This window comes from Scyliorhinus torazame, chromosome 5 (assembly GCF_047496885.1).
Source record: "Scyliorhinus torazame isolate Kashiwa2021f chromosome 5, sScyTor2.1, whole genome shotgun sequence".
NCBI classification, from domain to species: Eukaryota; Metazoa; Chordata; class Chondrichthyes; order Carcharhiniformes; family Scyliorhinidae; genus Scyliorhinus; species Scyliorhinus torazame.
Window position 1 is genome coordinate 243,814,711 of NC_092711.1, and position 14,873 is coordinate 243,829,583.

At 49.8% G+C, this 14,873-nt stretch overlaps 1 protein-coding gene across 1 annotated transcript in view; it reads left to right on the forward strand.

The window, feature by feature from the left end:
• drp2 (dystrophin related protein 2) overlaps positions 1 to 14,873 on the forward strand; it is a 563,342-nt gene that overhangs the window by 432,285 nt on the left and 116,184 nt on the right. The window contains exons 4-5 of the mRNA XM_072505229.1: positions 7,844 to 8,003; positions 12,168 to 12,226. Coding sequence (XP_072361330.1) covers positions 12,180 to 12,226 — 47 coding nt within the window. The 5' untranslated portion in view covers positions 7,844 to 8,003; positions 12,168 to 12,179. The remainder of the gene's footprint in view (positions 1 to 7,843; positions 8,004 to 12,167; positions 12,227 to 14,873) is intronic.

Here is a 14,873-nt window from a genome sequence, read left to right on the forward strand (position 1 = left end):
GCTCTCTCCCTGCCTTGCATGAAATTCCATGTGTGGTTATCAACCTGAAGCCAGAGAATCTTCATCTGAGAATCTAAATCTACATTTGGAAACCTGAAAAGCTGAGATTAGAAGAATTGATCCAATTCTATATTCTCCTCCATGTAAAGGTTCCATTGGTGAGAACCTAGTGGTAGTCACCACTGATGTATATATTAGGTGCTTTGTGGTAAGGCCCTGTACTACAGGTACGGGGGTAGTTCCCTGCCTGCTGGCTCGAGTATAAATATGTGTGCTCCTCGTACAGCAACCATTTCGCCAGCTGGCTGTAGGAGGCCACACATCTTAGTGTAATAAAGTCTCGATTGCATCCAACTCTCGTCTTTGTGTAATTGACCGTGCATCAATTTATTACACTATAGTTTTCAGAAGATGGACCTCCGCATCAAGCCGGATCGCCTGCAGCTGGATCCGCAATCAGGCAACGCCAAAAAGGACTTTGAACATTGGCTAGCCTGTTTCGAAGATTACATCAGGTCTGCACCAGACCCAATTCCGGAAGTTCAGAAGATTCAGATCCTCTACACGCAGCTGAGCTCCAACTTCTTTCCACTTATCCAGGATGCGCTGACCTACGAAAACGCCATGGCACTACTGAAGGAAAACTATGCTCAGCGGACTAACACGCTCCACGCCAGACACATCCTCTCCACTCGTAGTCAACTTCCTGGTGGGTCATTGGAAGATTTTGGCGTGCTCTAATTCCCCTAGTCAGACTGTGACTGTCAGGCCGTCACGGCCACGGAACACTCCACCAGCGCCTCTTAGAAGGGGCCATGCTCGACCTCTCGGGAACCGAAAAGCTAGCGCTCTCACTGACGGTCGCTTCGCGCAACATCCAGGCCTACAACCCCGGCCGCGCGGCCCACCCCTCCTACGCATCGTGGACGCCGCAGACGGCCACCCCATTGGGGACCCCACTCAGCCAACCCCACGCCTGTGCTGTGCGGCAGCCAACTAACCCCTGGGGCCCCAAATGTTACTTCCGTGGACACCCCCGACAACGCTGCCCGGCCTGGAGCACCCTTTGCAAGGCCCGCGGCAAGAAGGGACACTTCGCTGTGGGGTGCCAGGCCCGCGCAGTCGCCGCTATTGTTCCAAACCCCCCCCCACGTACGGCCAGTGGGTGCCACCATCTTCCCCTCCCCGGACCACATGCGGCCCATTGGCACCGCCATCTTGTCCGACACCCACCACATGCGGCCTGTGGGCACCGCCATCTTGTCCTCCCCAGGATCATCAGGCGCCACCATCTTGTTTCCCCCATGACACGTGCGGCCCGTGGGCGCCGCCATCGTACCAGGACCCATGCCCCCCGGGCACCCCATCGTCTGCCACCATCAACAACCAGCCACATCTTGCCTCGGTCACGATTGACCAGTCCCGCCCACGCAACCTAGCAACGGCCTCTACAAACATGAAAATCGATGGGCATGAGACCTCCTGCTTGCTGGACTCCGGAAGCACCGAGAGCTTCATCCATCCCGATACGGTAAGGCGCTGCTCCCTTGCGGTACACCCCGCCAACCAGAGAATCTCCCTGGCCTCCGGGTCCCATTCCGTGGCGATCCGGCGGTACTGCATAGCCACTCTCACTGTCCAGGGCGTGGAGTACAGCGTCTTCCGCCTCTTCCTCCTCCCCAACCTCTGCACTGCCTTGCTACTCGGCCTGGACTTCCAGTGCAACCTCCAGAGCCTAACATTGAAATTCGGCGGGCCGCTACCACCCCTTACTGTGTGCGGCTTCGCGACCCTAAAGGTCGACCCACCTTCCCTATTTGCAAACTTAACCCCAGATTGCAAACCCGTCGCCACCAGGAGCAGACGGTACAGCACCCAGGACAGGACCTTCATCAGGTCCGAAGTCCAGCGACTGCTTCGGGAAGGTATCATCGAGGCCAGCAACAGCCCCTGGAGAGCCCAAGTGATAGTTGTGAAAACTGGGGAGAAACACAGAATGGTCGTGGACTACAGTCAGACCATCAATAGGTACACACTGCTCGACGCGTACCCCCTCCCACGCATATCTGATATGGTCAATCATATTGCACTGTACCGGGTCTTCTCAACTGTCGACCTAAAATCCGCCTACCACCAGCTCCCCATCCGTAAGGCAGACCGCCCATACGCTGCCTTCAAGGCAGATGGCTGCCTTTACCACTTTCTCAGGGTTCCCTTTGGCGTCACCAACGGGGTCTCGTTTTCCAACGGGAAATGGACCGAATGGTCGACCGGTACGGGCTGCGGGCCACTTTCCCGTACCTGGACAATGTCACCATCTGCGGCCACGATCGGCAGGACCATGACGCCAACCTTGCCAAATTTCTCCGCACCGCCACTCTCCTCAAACAACTTATAACAAGGAGAAGTGCGTGTTCAGCACGAACCATCCTCGGCTATGTGGTCCAGAACGGAGTTCTGGGATCCGATCCCGACCGCATGCGCCCCCTCATGGAACTCCCCCTCCCCTACTGCCCCAAGGCCCTCAAACGTTGCCTGGGGTTCTATTCTTAGTGGGTCCAAATTATGCGGACAAGGCCCGCCTACTCATTCAATCCACTCTTTTTCCCCTAATGGCCGAGGCTCACCAGGCCTTCAATCGTATTAAGGCTGACATTGCCAAGGCCGCGATGCACGCAGTCGACGAGACGTTACCATTTCAAATCGAGAGCGACACATCTGACGTCGCTCTAGCCGCCACCCTCAACCAGGCAGGCAGGCCCATGGCATTCTTTTCACGAACCCTTCATGCCTCCGAAATTCGGCATTCTTCTGTCGAAAAAGAGGCCCAAGCTATCGTTGAAGCTGTGCGGCATTGGAGGCATTACCTGGCCTGCAGGAGATTCACTCTCCTCACTGACCAACGGTCGGTAGCCTTCATGTTTAACAACACACAGCGGAGCAAGATCAAGAACGATAAAATCTTGAGGTGGAGGATCGAGCTCTCCACCTACAACTACGAGATTTTGTATCGCCCCGGTAAGCTCAACGAGCCCCCCGATGCCCTATCCAGAGGTACATGTGCCAGCGCACAGGTGGACCGACTCCAGACTCTGCACGACAACCTTTGTCACCCGGGAGTCACACGTTTGTACCACTTCATCAATGCCCGCAATCTGCCCTACTCAGCCGAGGAAGTCAGGGCAATCACCAGAGACTGCCAGGTCTGCGTGGAGTGCAAACCGCACTTCTACCGGCCAGACCGTGCGTGCCTGATTAAGGCCTCCCGCCACTTTGAACCCTCAGCGTGGACTTCAAAGGGCCCCTCCCCTCCACCGACCGTAACACGTACTTCCTCAGTGTGGTCGATGAATATTCCAGATTCCTGTTCGCCATCCCATGCCCCGACATGACGTCTGCCACCGTCATCAAAGCCCTCAACACCATCTTCACTCTGTTCGGCTTCCCCCCTACGTCCACAGTGACAGGGGATTCTCAATCATGAGCGATGAGCTGCGTCAGTTCCTGCTCAACAAGGGTATCGCCTCGAGCAGGACGACCAGCTATATCCCCCGGGGAAATGGGCAGGTGGAGAGGGAGAATGGGACGGTTTGGAGGGCCGTCCAGCTGGCCCTACGATCCAGAAATCTCCCAGCCTCCAGCTGGCAGGAGGTCCTCCCCGACGCACTGCACTCCATTTGGTCGCTGCTATGCACTGCGACTAATGACACACCCCATGAATGTCTCTTTGCCTTCCCCAGGAAGTCCACCTCCGGGGTGTCGCACCCGACTTGGCTCGCAGCTCCAGGACCAATACTCCTCTGTAAGAACGTATGACTCCACAGTACGCTTACGTAGCGTACCCCGACGGCCGGCAAGATACTGTCTCCCTCAGAGACCTGGCACCAGCTGGTTCCACACACACACACACACCTCTCCGGCGCGGCGCCACCCAGCCGCAACCCCCACCCCAGGACAATCCGTCCTCCCCTTGCCCATGCCCGAGGATGAAGAGGATTTCGGCACACTCCTGGAGTCACCGAAGACCAGATCGACACCAGAATCGCCACCATCACTGCGGCGCGCCCAACGGCAGATCAAGGCTCCGGACCGACTGAACCTGTAACTTGATCGGGACTCTTAAAAAAAAACATCATCCTTCGGTATAACTCTCCTCCACCGCCGCTGGACTCAATTTTTTTTCTGTACTTTAAACATCTACTTGTATATAGTTCTCCACCACCCCCGCCGGACTCAATTTTAACAGGGAGTGAATGTGGTAGTCACCACTGATGTGTATATTAGGTGCTTTGTGGTAAGGCCCTGTACTACAGAAACGGGAGTAGTTCCCTGCCTGCTGGCTCCGCCTACTGGGTGGAGTATAAATATGTGTGCTCCTCGTACAGCAGCCATTTCGCCAGCTGCTGCAGGTGGCCACACATCTTAGTGTAATAAAGCCTCGATTGCATCCAACTCTCGTCTTTGTGTAATTGGTCGTGCATCAAACCTCCAGACATTTACTGGGTCCATAATATAATCACAAAGCGTGCAATCTACTGGCTGCGCTGCACCCGAAAAGCAGCACACTGTGGCATAACGTGGCTGGTAAATTACGGGAGACCCCGCTCCCAGGATCTACCCTGTCCGCTACACGTCACGAGATCTAAGGCACTCTCGCCAGACAATGTGATGTGAAGCCTGCCCATTGTGGGCAGGATCACATTTTGGCAAATCTGCATATTAGAGCGAGATATTGGCTAAATGCAGATCACAACAACAAGACTAATGCCCAGTGTTGGAGGGAATTGCTCTAAGGAATAATTCAATAATTTTAGTCTACTCAACTTCAAAGTGGAGCCTTTTTTTAAAAAATAATTTTTATTAACGTTTTCACAGAATATCAGTAACAAGATGAAAAAAGAACCCAACAGGGTTAAATACAAAACAGTCAAAAAACAACCCACCATACCCCCCTCCCCCTGTACATAAGTAACAAATTAACACCCCGACTTAACACAAAGCAAACATAGCAAATATATACATCCCCTCAGATCCCCCAGTGTAAATTAACAAAAATAACCCCCCCCCCCGGAGTTGCTGCTGCCATTGACCAATGTCTACTGTTCTGCCAGGAAGTCTAAGAACGGTTTCCACCGCCTGAAGAACCCTTGTACCGACCCTCTCAAGGCGAATTTCACCCTCTCCAACGTAATAAACCTCGCCATATCGTTGATCCAGGATTCCACGCTTGGGGGCCTTGCATCCTTCCACTGAAGAAGAATCCTCCGCCGGGCTACCAAGGACGCAAAGGCCAGAATACCGGCCTCTTTCGTCTCCTGCACTCCCGACTCCTCTGCCACCCCAAATATTGCCCGGCTTGACCCTGGAACCTACCACCCTCGACACCGTCCTCGCTACACCCCTCCAAAATTCCTCCAGCGCTGGGCATGCCCAGAACATATGGTTGTGATTCGCTGGGCTCCCCAAGCACCTAACACACCTGTCCTCACCCCCAAAGAACCGGCTCATCCTTGTCCCGGTCATGTGTGCCCTGTGCAGCACCTTAAACTGTATGAGGCTGAGCCTCGCGCACAAAGAGGAAGAGTTCACCCTCCCAAGGGCATCTGCCCACGTCCCTTCTTCGATCTCCTCTCCCAACTCCTCCTGCCACTCACCTTTCACCTCCACCACCGAGGCCTCCTCCTCCTGCTGCATCACCTGGTAAGTTTCCGAGATCTTCCCCACATACAGCAGCAGGTCGTCCGCATAAAGCGACACCCTATGCTCCTCCCCACCCCGCACAAACCCCCTCCAGTTCCTCGACTCCCTCAGTGCCATAGCCAGGGGGTCAAGTGCGAAGAGCAGGGGGACAGGGGACACCACTGCCTCATCCCTCGGTGCAAACAAAAGTACTCCGACCTCCCCCTGTTCGTGGCCACACTCGCCATCGGGACCTCATACAACAGCCTAATCCAACTGACAAACCCCTCCCCAAACCCAAACCTCTTCAGCACCTCCCGCAGGTACCCCCACTCTACCCTATCGAAGGCTTTCTCAGCGTCCATCGCAACCATTATCTCCGCCTCCCCCTCCCTCGCCGGCATCATGATACTGTTCAGAAGCCTCCGCACATTCGCGTTCAACTGCCTCCCCTTCAAAACCCCGTCTGGTCTTCATAAATGATCTGCGGCACACAATCCTCAATCCTCGTGGCTAAGACCTTCGTCAGCACCTTGGCATCTACGTTTAGTAACAAAATCGGCCTGTAAGACCCACACTGCAGGGGATCCTTGTCCCGCTTCAGGATCAAGGAGATCATTCCCTGGGACATCGTCGGGGGCAAGGCCCCCCCACCCTTGCCTCACTGAATGTCCTAACTAGCAACGGGCCCAACAGGTCCATATATTTTTTTATAGAATTCGACCGGGAAACAATCCGGCCCCGGTGCCTTCCCCGCCTGCATGCTCCCTTTCCCTTTGGTCAGCTCCTCCAGCCCAATCGGGGCCCCCAATCCCGCCACCAGTCCCTCCTCCACCTTCGGAAACCTCAATTGGTCCAGAAAGCGGCCCATCCCTCCCTCCTCCAGTGGGGGCTCAGACCGATACAATTCCTCATAAAAGTCCCTGAAGACCCCATTGATGCCCACCCCACTCCACACTACACTCCCTCCCCTGTCCTTAACTCCCCCGATCTCCCATAGCTGCGTCCCGCATCCGCAGCTGATGCGCCAGCATCCGGCCTGCCTTTTCCCTGTACTCATAAATCGCCCCCTGGGCCTTCCTCCACTGCACCTCCACCTTCCTGGTGGTCACCAGGTTGAATTCGGCCTGGAGGCTGCGCCTCTTCCTCAGCAATCCTTCCTCAGGCACCTCCGCATACCCCCTGTCTACGCTCACCGTCTCAAATTGGAGCCTTTTGAGAGAAATGTATGCAATACTGAACGGGGTTGAAAAAATATGGCCAGATTAGTTGCGGAGCAGCCAGACCAGTAGGATAAGCAGAGGGAAATTCAACATTGTGATGGGAAAATTTAGAGCTGACATAAAGAGGTAATTCATATAGGGGAATCAAAACCTGGAATGCGGGGAAATTAAGACCAAAATGCCTTAGATGTTGTAATGAGAATACCAGACTTGGCATTCTGGAAGGATAACATTAAATGGGTAAATCCAATTTTCCTCCCGCGCTGAAATGGGTGTAATGCATGGTAATACGTAGGCCCTCCAGTAAGGCAATTTTGCTTGTTAAGGAGCAAATCTGAGGATTTTTCTTGAGTTTTAGCTTTTAGCCAAAAAGAAAAGGCACATTAATACAAGAGCAAAATATTGCGGTTGCTGTAAATCTGAAATAAAGCAGAATTCAAGTTTCAGATCTGAAGAAGAGTAATATGAGACTTGCAACATTGGCTGGGAATTTTCTGCCCCCCCCCCCCCCCCCCCATGCGGTTTCTGGCAGCAGAGGGGGCTTGCCATTGGCCAACATCGGGACCTTCCAGTCCTGCCAACGTCAATGGCCATTTGCGTTGCTCATTGGCCGCACTTCTGGGAAACCCACCGTGGGGGGGGGGGGGGGGGGGGGCAACTTCAGTGGGAGCAGAAGATTCCACCAGCGGGAAGGGTTGGAATATTCCACCCATTAACTCTGTTTCTCTCTCCACAGATGCTCCCAGGCAGGTAACATTAATGCCTGCGCGAAGCAGGAATTTCCTAGCAAATGTGTACAATATGACTTGAAACTTTTAAAACCAGCATTTAGGACAATAGAAAAAACTAAGAGAATGCATTAGTCTATCACTTGCTCTGCACTACCAGTGACACTGAAGATAATCACTGTTCTCAAAGCTTATGCTGTTTGTTCCTTCCAGGCACCCGTGGAGAACATCTTTGAAAGCTATATTCCTTGAAGCACTCCTTGATTAGATGTAGCAGAAGCTCTCTACACAAACTTCAGCATTGATCTACAGCAGAGGTAGCAGAAGTTTAATTGATGACTTCCCCCAAGATACAGGGCAACATTGACTACAGGTATGTGGACATTTGGTCATTTACCATCGATCCATAAATAGGAACAACTTTCCTTCCATAAATGCTCAAATAGTAAGTAGCGCACATATTAAAATATTGTACATCTATGGGTGGGAAAGATGTAATACATAATGTAACCAAGGTAACACTGCTATTTTGACTTAATCATTACAACTCAGCAAACATTTGTTCATATGAATACAGTACATTATTTGCATTAATCTTTAACAATCATGGGTGGCACCTTCTTAAAACATTGAGGGTCCTGCCTGACAGCTTGGCCGGAAAGTCGATGAGAGACCCGAGCTGCCTCTTTACGGCAAGGCCTACCAAACCACAAGCCAATCAGGCAGTGGTGAGTCCACCAATGGGCCTTCCCACCAATGGGCCACCCCCTAGAATTAAGACCCTGAAGGCAGAAGTCTTGTCTACTAAGAGCTGCTGGCCAATCAGAGGCTGGCAGCTCTGGTGCTCACCAGCTCCACAGAGGAGTTAGTGGCTGCTGCAGAAAAAACACTTACCAGAATCCCAGGATCACAGAGCGACCCAGGCCACAGGTGAGTAATGTTGAAGGGAGGTTTTGCGGGGTAGGGGTTGTGGGGAGAGGGATGTAGGGGTGTTAGCAATTGGAGCAGGCTCTTATTAAGCCCACCCCTCCCTGATGCCCAATCCCTCAATCAGGCACCAAGTGTCTTTGATCAAGAGATAACCCTACCCTACCCTACCCTACCCTACTCTACTCTACTCTACTCTACTCTACCCTACCCTGCCCCACCCCGCCCCACCCCACCCCACCTCTTCCCCTGGAGGTGACAAGCTGGTCACACAGTTTTACCTGCCGTGCATACGCTGTGGTTACAGCTCTGTCTGCAAAGCTTATAACAGCAGTGGCAGCATGAGGCCCTTAAGTAGTCATTAATTGGCCACTTAAGAGTCTCAGTAGGCGGTGGGACAGGAAAGTCAATCATTGGCCTTCCCATCTAGAACTTGGCGGTAGCAGGAATGCAGTGAGGTTCTAATACCGCATCATCCTGCCTAATTACACTCCTTCCCCAGTTCCAAGATCATCACCAGCAAGAGCAAAAGATTTCACCCTCTGACTTTTCTCCGTGTTCAAATACGACCTGTGCTCCTACTTACATGCCTGATTTCGGTGTTGTTTTTCAAGTGTTAACATTCTTATACACCTTCTGTCAGGCCCTCACAGTAGTGGGCACTCAGTTCACATATTTACCCACCTGCTGTCTCCACACCATGGAGCGGGGGATGGAGACACGATTTTATGAAGCCTGCAAGAGATGGAACGTGGCATGTGGGGGGACATAACTAGTTGGGATGCAAAAGTTTGATTTGCCTTTGGCGGGTTGAGATGCAGAGATAAAGTCAGCAGTGTGTTTGCAATGTGTTGAGCATAACACCGTCCTGTGGTGGGTTTATACTTGTGATATGTTTGCCCGTCTCTCAAAAACATTAAATCATTTTTAATACAGTCCTGCCCTCGGGCTAAAGTCAGCAGCGCACAAGGATATCATGTCGCCTGGTTCATATTTGTTTAAAGGAAGCATGCATCAGTCAGCTTTACGCAGTTACGTGTAAGGAGAGCAGTTTTCCTTGTTTAATGCTGCGGCATATGGGAATGGAGCAGGAGAATGGGAGTTGGAATGGAGGCTATAAGGACTGGTAAGGATGAGTCAGTGGCGAGTGGGGTTGCGGAGTGAGGCCAGGGACATGGAGGAGTGGGTGTGGTGGATGAGTGATGGGAACATTCAGTCAAATAAAGAAAATGAGGGCTTAAAAGGCCAGAACTGTCCCAGTGTGTATCCACCTCGGGGTGTTGGCTGGCAGAGTCCTTACAGAGCTTTGAGTCCTCCCACAATATTTCAATTATGCCAGTTGAGAGTGATCTTGCGCAATGTATTTTACAATGCATTTGTAAGGGAAAGCCAGCTGCGCCTGCACATTCAGCCATATGCCACAGATCACTGAGTACAACAGTGGAAACTAACATTCAATAAAGAATGAAAGAAAAACACAAAGTTATTTCTTCCATAATAAAGGAAATGTCCTTAAGTGCCCTGTAACCATCAATACATGCCGACCCTGAGATGTGCCAGTACATTGAGATTTCTGACTCAGCTAGTCTCAACAAATAACAATGATTCACACATGAATAAAGTAAAACTAATCAAATGGGAAATATTTACAAGTGTACTTTAATTTTGAAAAATACCACCTTTGTGCTCTCAAGTCTTATGTTAATGGAAATTTGTAACCGTAATGCAGAGAAATTCCTGTTTGTTCAAGAGTGTCCTTTATGGCCCACCCACACCTGCGCATCATCAGCTGAGTCCATGTTTCACCAATCAAATGTTTTCCACGCTGGCACTTAGAATTCTAACCGTAATTGCGTGAGAAACGGGAAAAAGAGAGAGACCGTAAGTGGCACGTAATTCCAGTTACAAAGCCGGGAATGGCCACTGTTGGCAAGTTCCCGGCCTTTGCTGGTGACCATTCTCCTGCACCACTTTGCACAAATATTGCAACTCCACACGCATATTCTTGAAATTTTCATCAGAAACCGGTTTATTTATCGTTGGTTATTGAAGACATATTACAGAATCATTTTACAACAATAATAATCTTTATTATTGTCACAAATAGGCTTAGTTACTGTGAAGTTACTGTGAAAATCCCCTAGTCGCCATATTTCGCTGCCTGTTTATGGGCAGCACGGTAGCACAAGTGGCTGGCACTGTGGCTTCACAGCACCAGGGTCCCAGGTTCGATTCCCGGCTTGGGTCAGTCTGTGTGGAGTCTGCACGTTCTCCCCGTGTCTGCGTGGGTTTCCTGCAGGTGCTCCAGTTTCCTCCCACAATCCAAAGACGTGCAGTTTAGGTGGATTGCCCTTAGTGTCCAAAAAGGTTAGGAGGGGTTATTGGGTTATGGGGATAGGGTGGAAGTGAGGATTTAAGTGGGTCGGTGCAGACTCGATGGGATGAATGGCCTCCTTCTGCACTGTATGAATGTTCTATGTTCGGGTACACAGAGGGAGAATTCAGAATGTCCAAACTGCCTAATAGCACGCCTTTTGGGACTTGTGGGAGGAAACCGGAGCACCCGAAGGAAACCCATGACAAATGTGATATAAAATAGTTACTTTAGAGATATTAGTTAATGTAATGTAGAGATAGGCCAGTTTAATTCTGGTTAGTTCACAGACAAAGGATTTCAGACCGCATGGAAAAGCAGGAAGAGGTGTGTCCACCAAAGTAGGAGAAAAGGATGCTAAGTAATAGGGGCCAGAGGAAGGGATTGGAAGTGAGCCAATCAGAATAGATCAAACAGGTCAGGAGGGACATAGGATGACCTATGGGCGTCGAGTATGTGAAACTTGATGCCATCTGAATGTATCACGACAGAGCTCTTTGTCTTATATCCTCACTTGGTTCCGGAGGTGCAGAGAGCAAGATGTTATCTGTATCACTGTGAACTAAGTAAAACTTGCAAGCTGAATAAAATAACTAATGCTGTACCTGCAAATCCATCTCGACTTTTATTGAGGCCAGACTGACGGGTAAAGAAACTGAGGATTCAACACCCACGCAGACACGGGGGGAACGTGCAGACTCCACACAGACAGTGACCCAGCGGGGAATCGAACGTGGGACCCTGGCGCTGTGGAACAACAGTGCTAACCATCGTGCTACCGTACCATGCCCCATTTTAAATGTGCTGTGGGATGTTCTGCTGAAGGAAATTCAGTGACTTCCTGAACAGCAGCTTGTAGATAGTTCACACTGCAATGTTCATGGTGGAAGAAGTGGTCCTCGTGGACCTTTGGTTGTGTGGTTAAATGGTGTTGTGATAGGTTTTTTATTCCCAATAACAAAATTATAAGAAAAACACATTTCAAGCCACTTTATTAATTCCGCATAAATAACAAACATTTCAAATGCAAATGCAACCAATAAATCATTGAAAGTACATACCCAAATCTAGTAAATGAATGGGCACTAATCCATTGTTTCATACAGTCATATATCTGGTCTTAATGAATATTTAATATTAATTATTTTTATAGATATGATTACTTATTCAGGATACCAGGGAATAAAGCCAAACCAAAAGAACAAAATAATTAAATCACATTCTGTCTAATTTCAGCACTTCAAAGAGATGAACCTCTGTTGGAGCGAGATTAAGAAGAAATCCCAAAATATCAGGTGAATAATTGAATCTGTTTGGCTCTAGACCATCATGTGCCATAATTTACACTAAGATTTAGAAGACACATTAACAGCTGAACCTTCACTGATGCAATTAAAGTCTTTTATCTCATTCTTTTTCGAGACACGCATGTTACTGATAAGGCCCAGTAAGAAGTCTTACAACACCAGGTTTAAACCCATCAGGTTTTTTCGAATCACGAGCTTTCGGAGCACTGCTCCTTCCTCAGGTGAATGAAGAGGTAGATTCCAGAAACATATATATAGACAAAGTCAAAGATGCAAGACGATTCTTTAAATGCGAGTCTTTGCAGGTAATTAAGTTGTTACAGGTCCAGATGGAACAGGTTAAAGAGGTGTGAATTGTCACAAACCAGGAGAGTTGGTAGGATTTCGCAAGCCCAGGTCAGATGGTGGGGGTGAATGTAATGTAACATGAATCCAAGGTCCCGGTTGAGGCCGTACTCATGTGTGCAGAATTTGGTGATAATCCCTGTGTTTCCCTGTGCCCGCAGCACTGAGAAACACATGGCTGTGCAAAGCGACCCACATTGCATAAGGGGCCTCAGCGGGGAACACATGGCCGAGGCCGTACATAGCCCTGTTTTTGCACACGAGGAGCTCAATGGCACCCCTATCTCCGAGGCCCCAAAGCACCCATCCCAGCCTGAACACACTATGGGAGGGAGGGTCACATGCCCCCCTAACACCCACGCAGGGCACCCCTAGCCTGATCGTACATGCTTAAAAAATGCCAACCTGGCATCCCCTGCCCCCCAACACCCACAGCTGGTAATGCCATTGCCAGGGTGCCTAAGTGGCACCACCCTTTCCAAAGGGCATGCAGCTGGTGGCCTACAGTCCCCGGGAGACGCTCCACAAGTACCACCTGAGAAAGGACCCCAGTCCAACGCCAGCATCTCCACTCCAAGGCAAAGGGATGAGATCGATCTCGCGAGAGGTTACAATATAAATTCCGCCCATTGTGGGCGGGATCACTTTTTGGCAAAACTGCATATTAGAGTAAGACAGCTAGCCTCACTCTAATGTGCACATTCCCGTGTTGGAGCGGACAAGGCTTTATGAGCTGTATACATCCCTGGAGCAGGGTCTCCTGGCTTTCATCGGCCAAGCTGCGCCGCGGCACGCTGCCTTTTAGCACAGCATGCCTTTGGATCACGGCCATTGTTGGGTGGTTTCCTTTGCCTCTGCCTGTGTGCTATAACTGACCTGGAATTGCCTGACGTGCAGACTAGAAGACTAAAAATGTTTTTTTTAAGCATTTTCCTCTCCCACATTGATGTTCTTCATCTTAATGTGCACAAAATTCACTGAAGAAATTGAAATCTGTTTGTTGTTGATATTTTCAATAAAAATAACTTCTTGGCTGGAGTTTTGCACAAAGCAACCCCGGCAGTAGTGATAGTCTGAAATGAATTCCGAATCTTGGAAAGCTTAAATATAAATCATCGTTACTCACCAATGACCAGCACTTAGAATCAAAAGAAGGATTTAAATCTGATTTACATAACTCTTTGCTTTGAACAAAATACATCCAGGAGGGATTGAATCTGAAATGCTCTTCTAAGCGAGTAATATCTTTGAGTTCAATTTTTGAGTATCTAATTTAGTTTCCGGGCTTTGGAAACCTTAATGAGGCCGAGGAGACTCGGAAAATATGCCTTGTAGTCTTGAAGCTAACGGTTGAATTCAGCATGTCCAGGCTAGAAAAAAATAAACACAATCTACTTGTGAAGTCAAGGATATGGTTCCACACTAATTGCAAAGTTATCCATTCCACCATTGATGAAAGGCCCGTGAAGTGAAGGCGAAAAGTACTGTGTGGAGCAACGGTAAATTCTACAATTGTAGCCTATTCTGAATTTAGTATTTGAAATGAAATGAAATGAAAATCGCTTATTGTCACAAGTAGGCTTCAATTAAGTTACTATGAAAAGCCCCTAGTCGCCACATTCCGGCGCCTGTTCGGGGAGGCTGTTCCGGGAATTGAACCGTGCTGCTGGCCTGCCTTGGTCTGCTTTCAAAGCCAGCGATTTAGCCCTGTGCTAAACAGCCCCTATGCTAAACAGCCCACATTTGTGATGAATGTTGGTCCCATGTACATGTGGGGCTGCCTTTATTGCTTTCTAGTTCTGTGGCCTTCCTGTCAATTGCAGACATCTCTGGGAGCAAAGAATAGGTCAGTAATATAAGAGAACCAATGGCATCCCTTCAAAGGCAGCACAGTGGTTTGCACTGCTGGCTCACAGCACCAGGGGCACAGGTTAGGTGAATTGGACATGGTAAATTGCTCCTTAGGGTGAAGTTACAGGGCGGGGGATTGGGCCCAGGTGGTCTTTCAAAGGGTTGGTGCAGACTCAATGGGCCAAATGGCCTCTTTCTGTACCGTAGGGATTCTATTCTATGGAAGATGACCACAGATAATAATAATCACTTATTGTCACAAGTAGGCTTCAATGAAGTTACTGTGAAAAGCCCCTAATCGCCACATTCCAGCACCTGTTCGAGGAGGCTGGTACAGGAATTGAACCCACGCTGCTGGCCTTGTTCTGCATTACAAGCCAGCTGTTTAGCCCACTCTGCTAAACCAACCCCAGATAAAGAGTTGACCGGGGATCTGAAG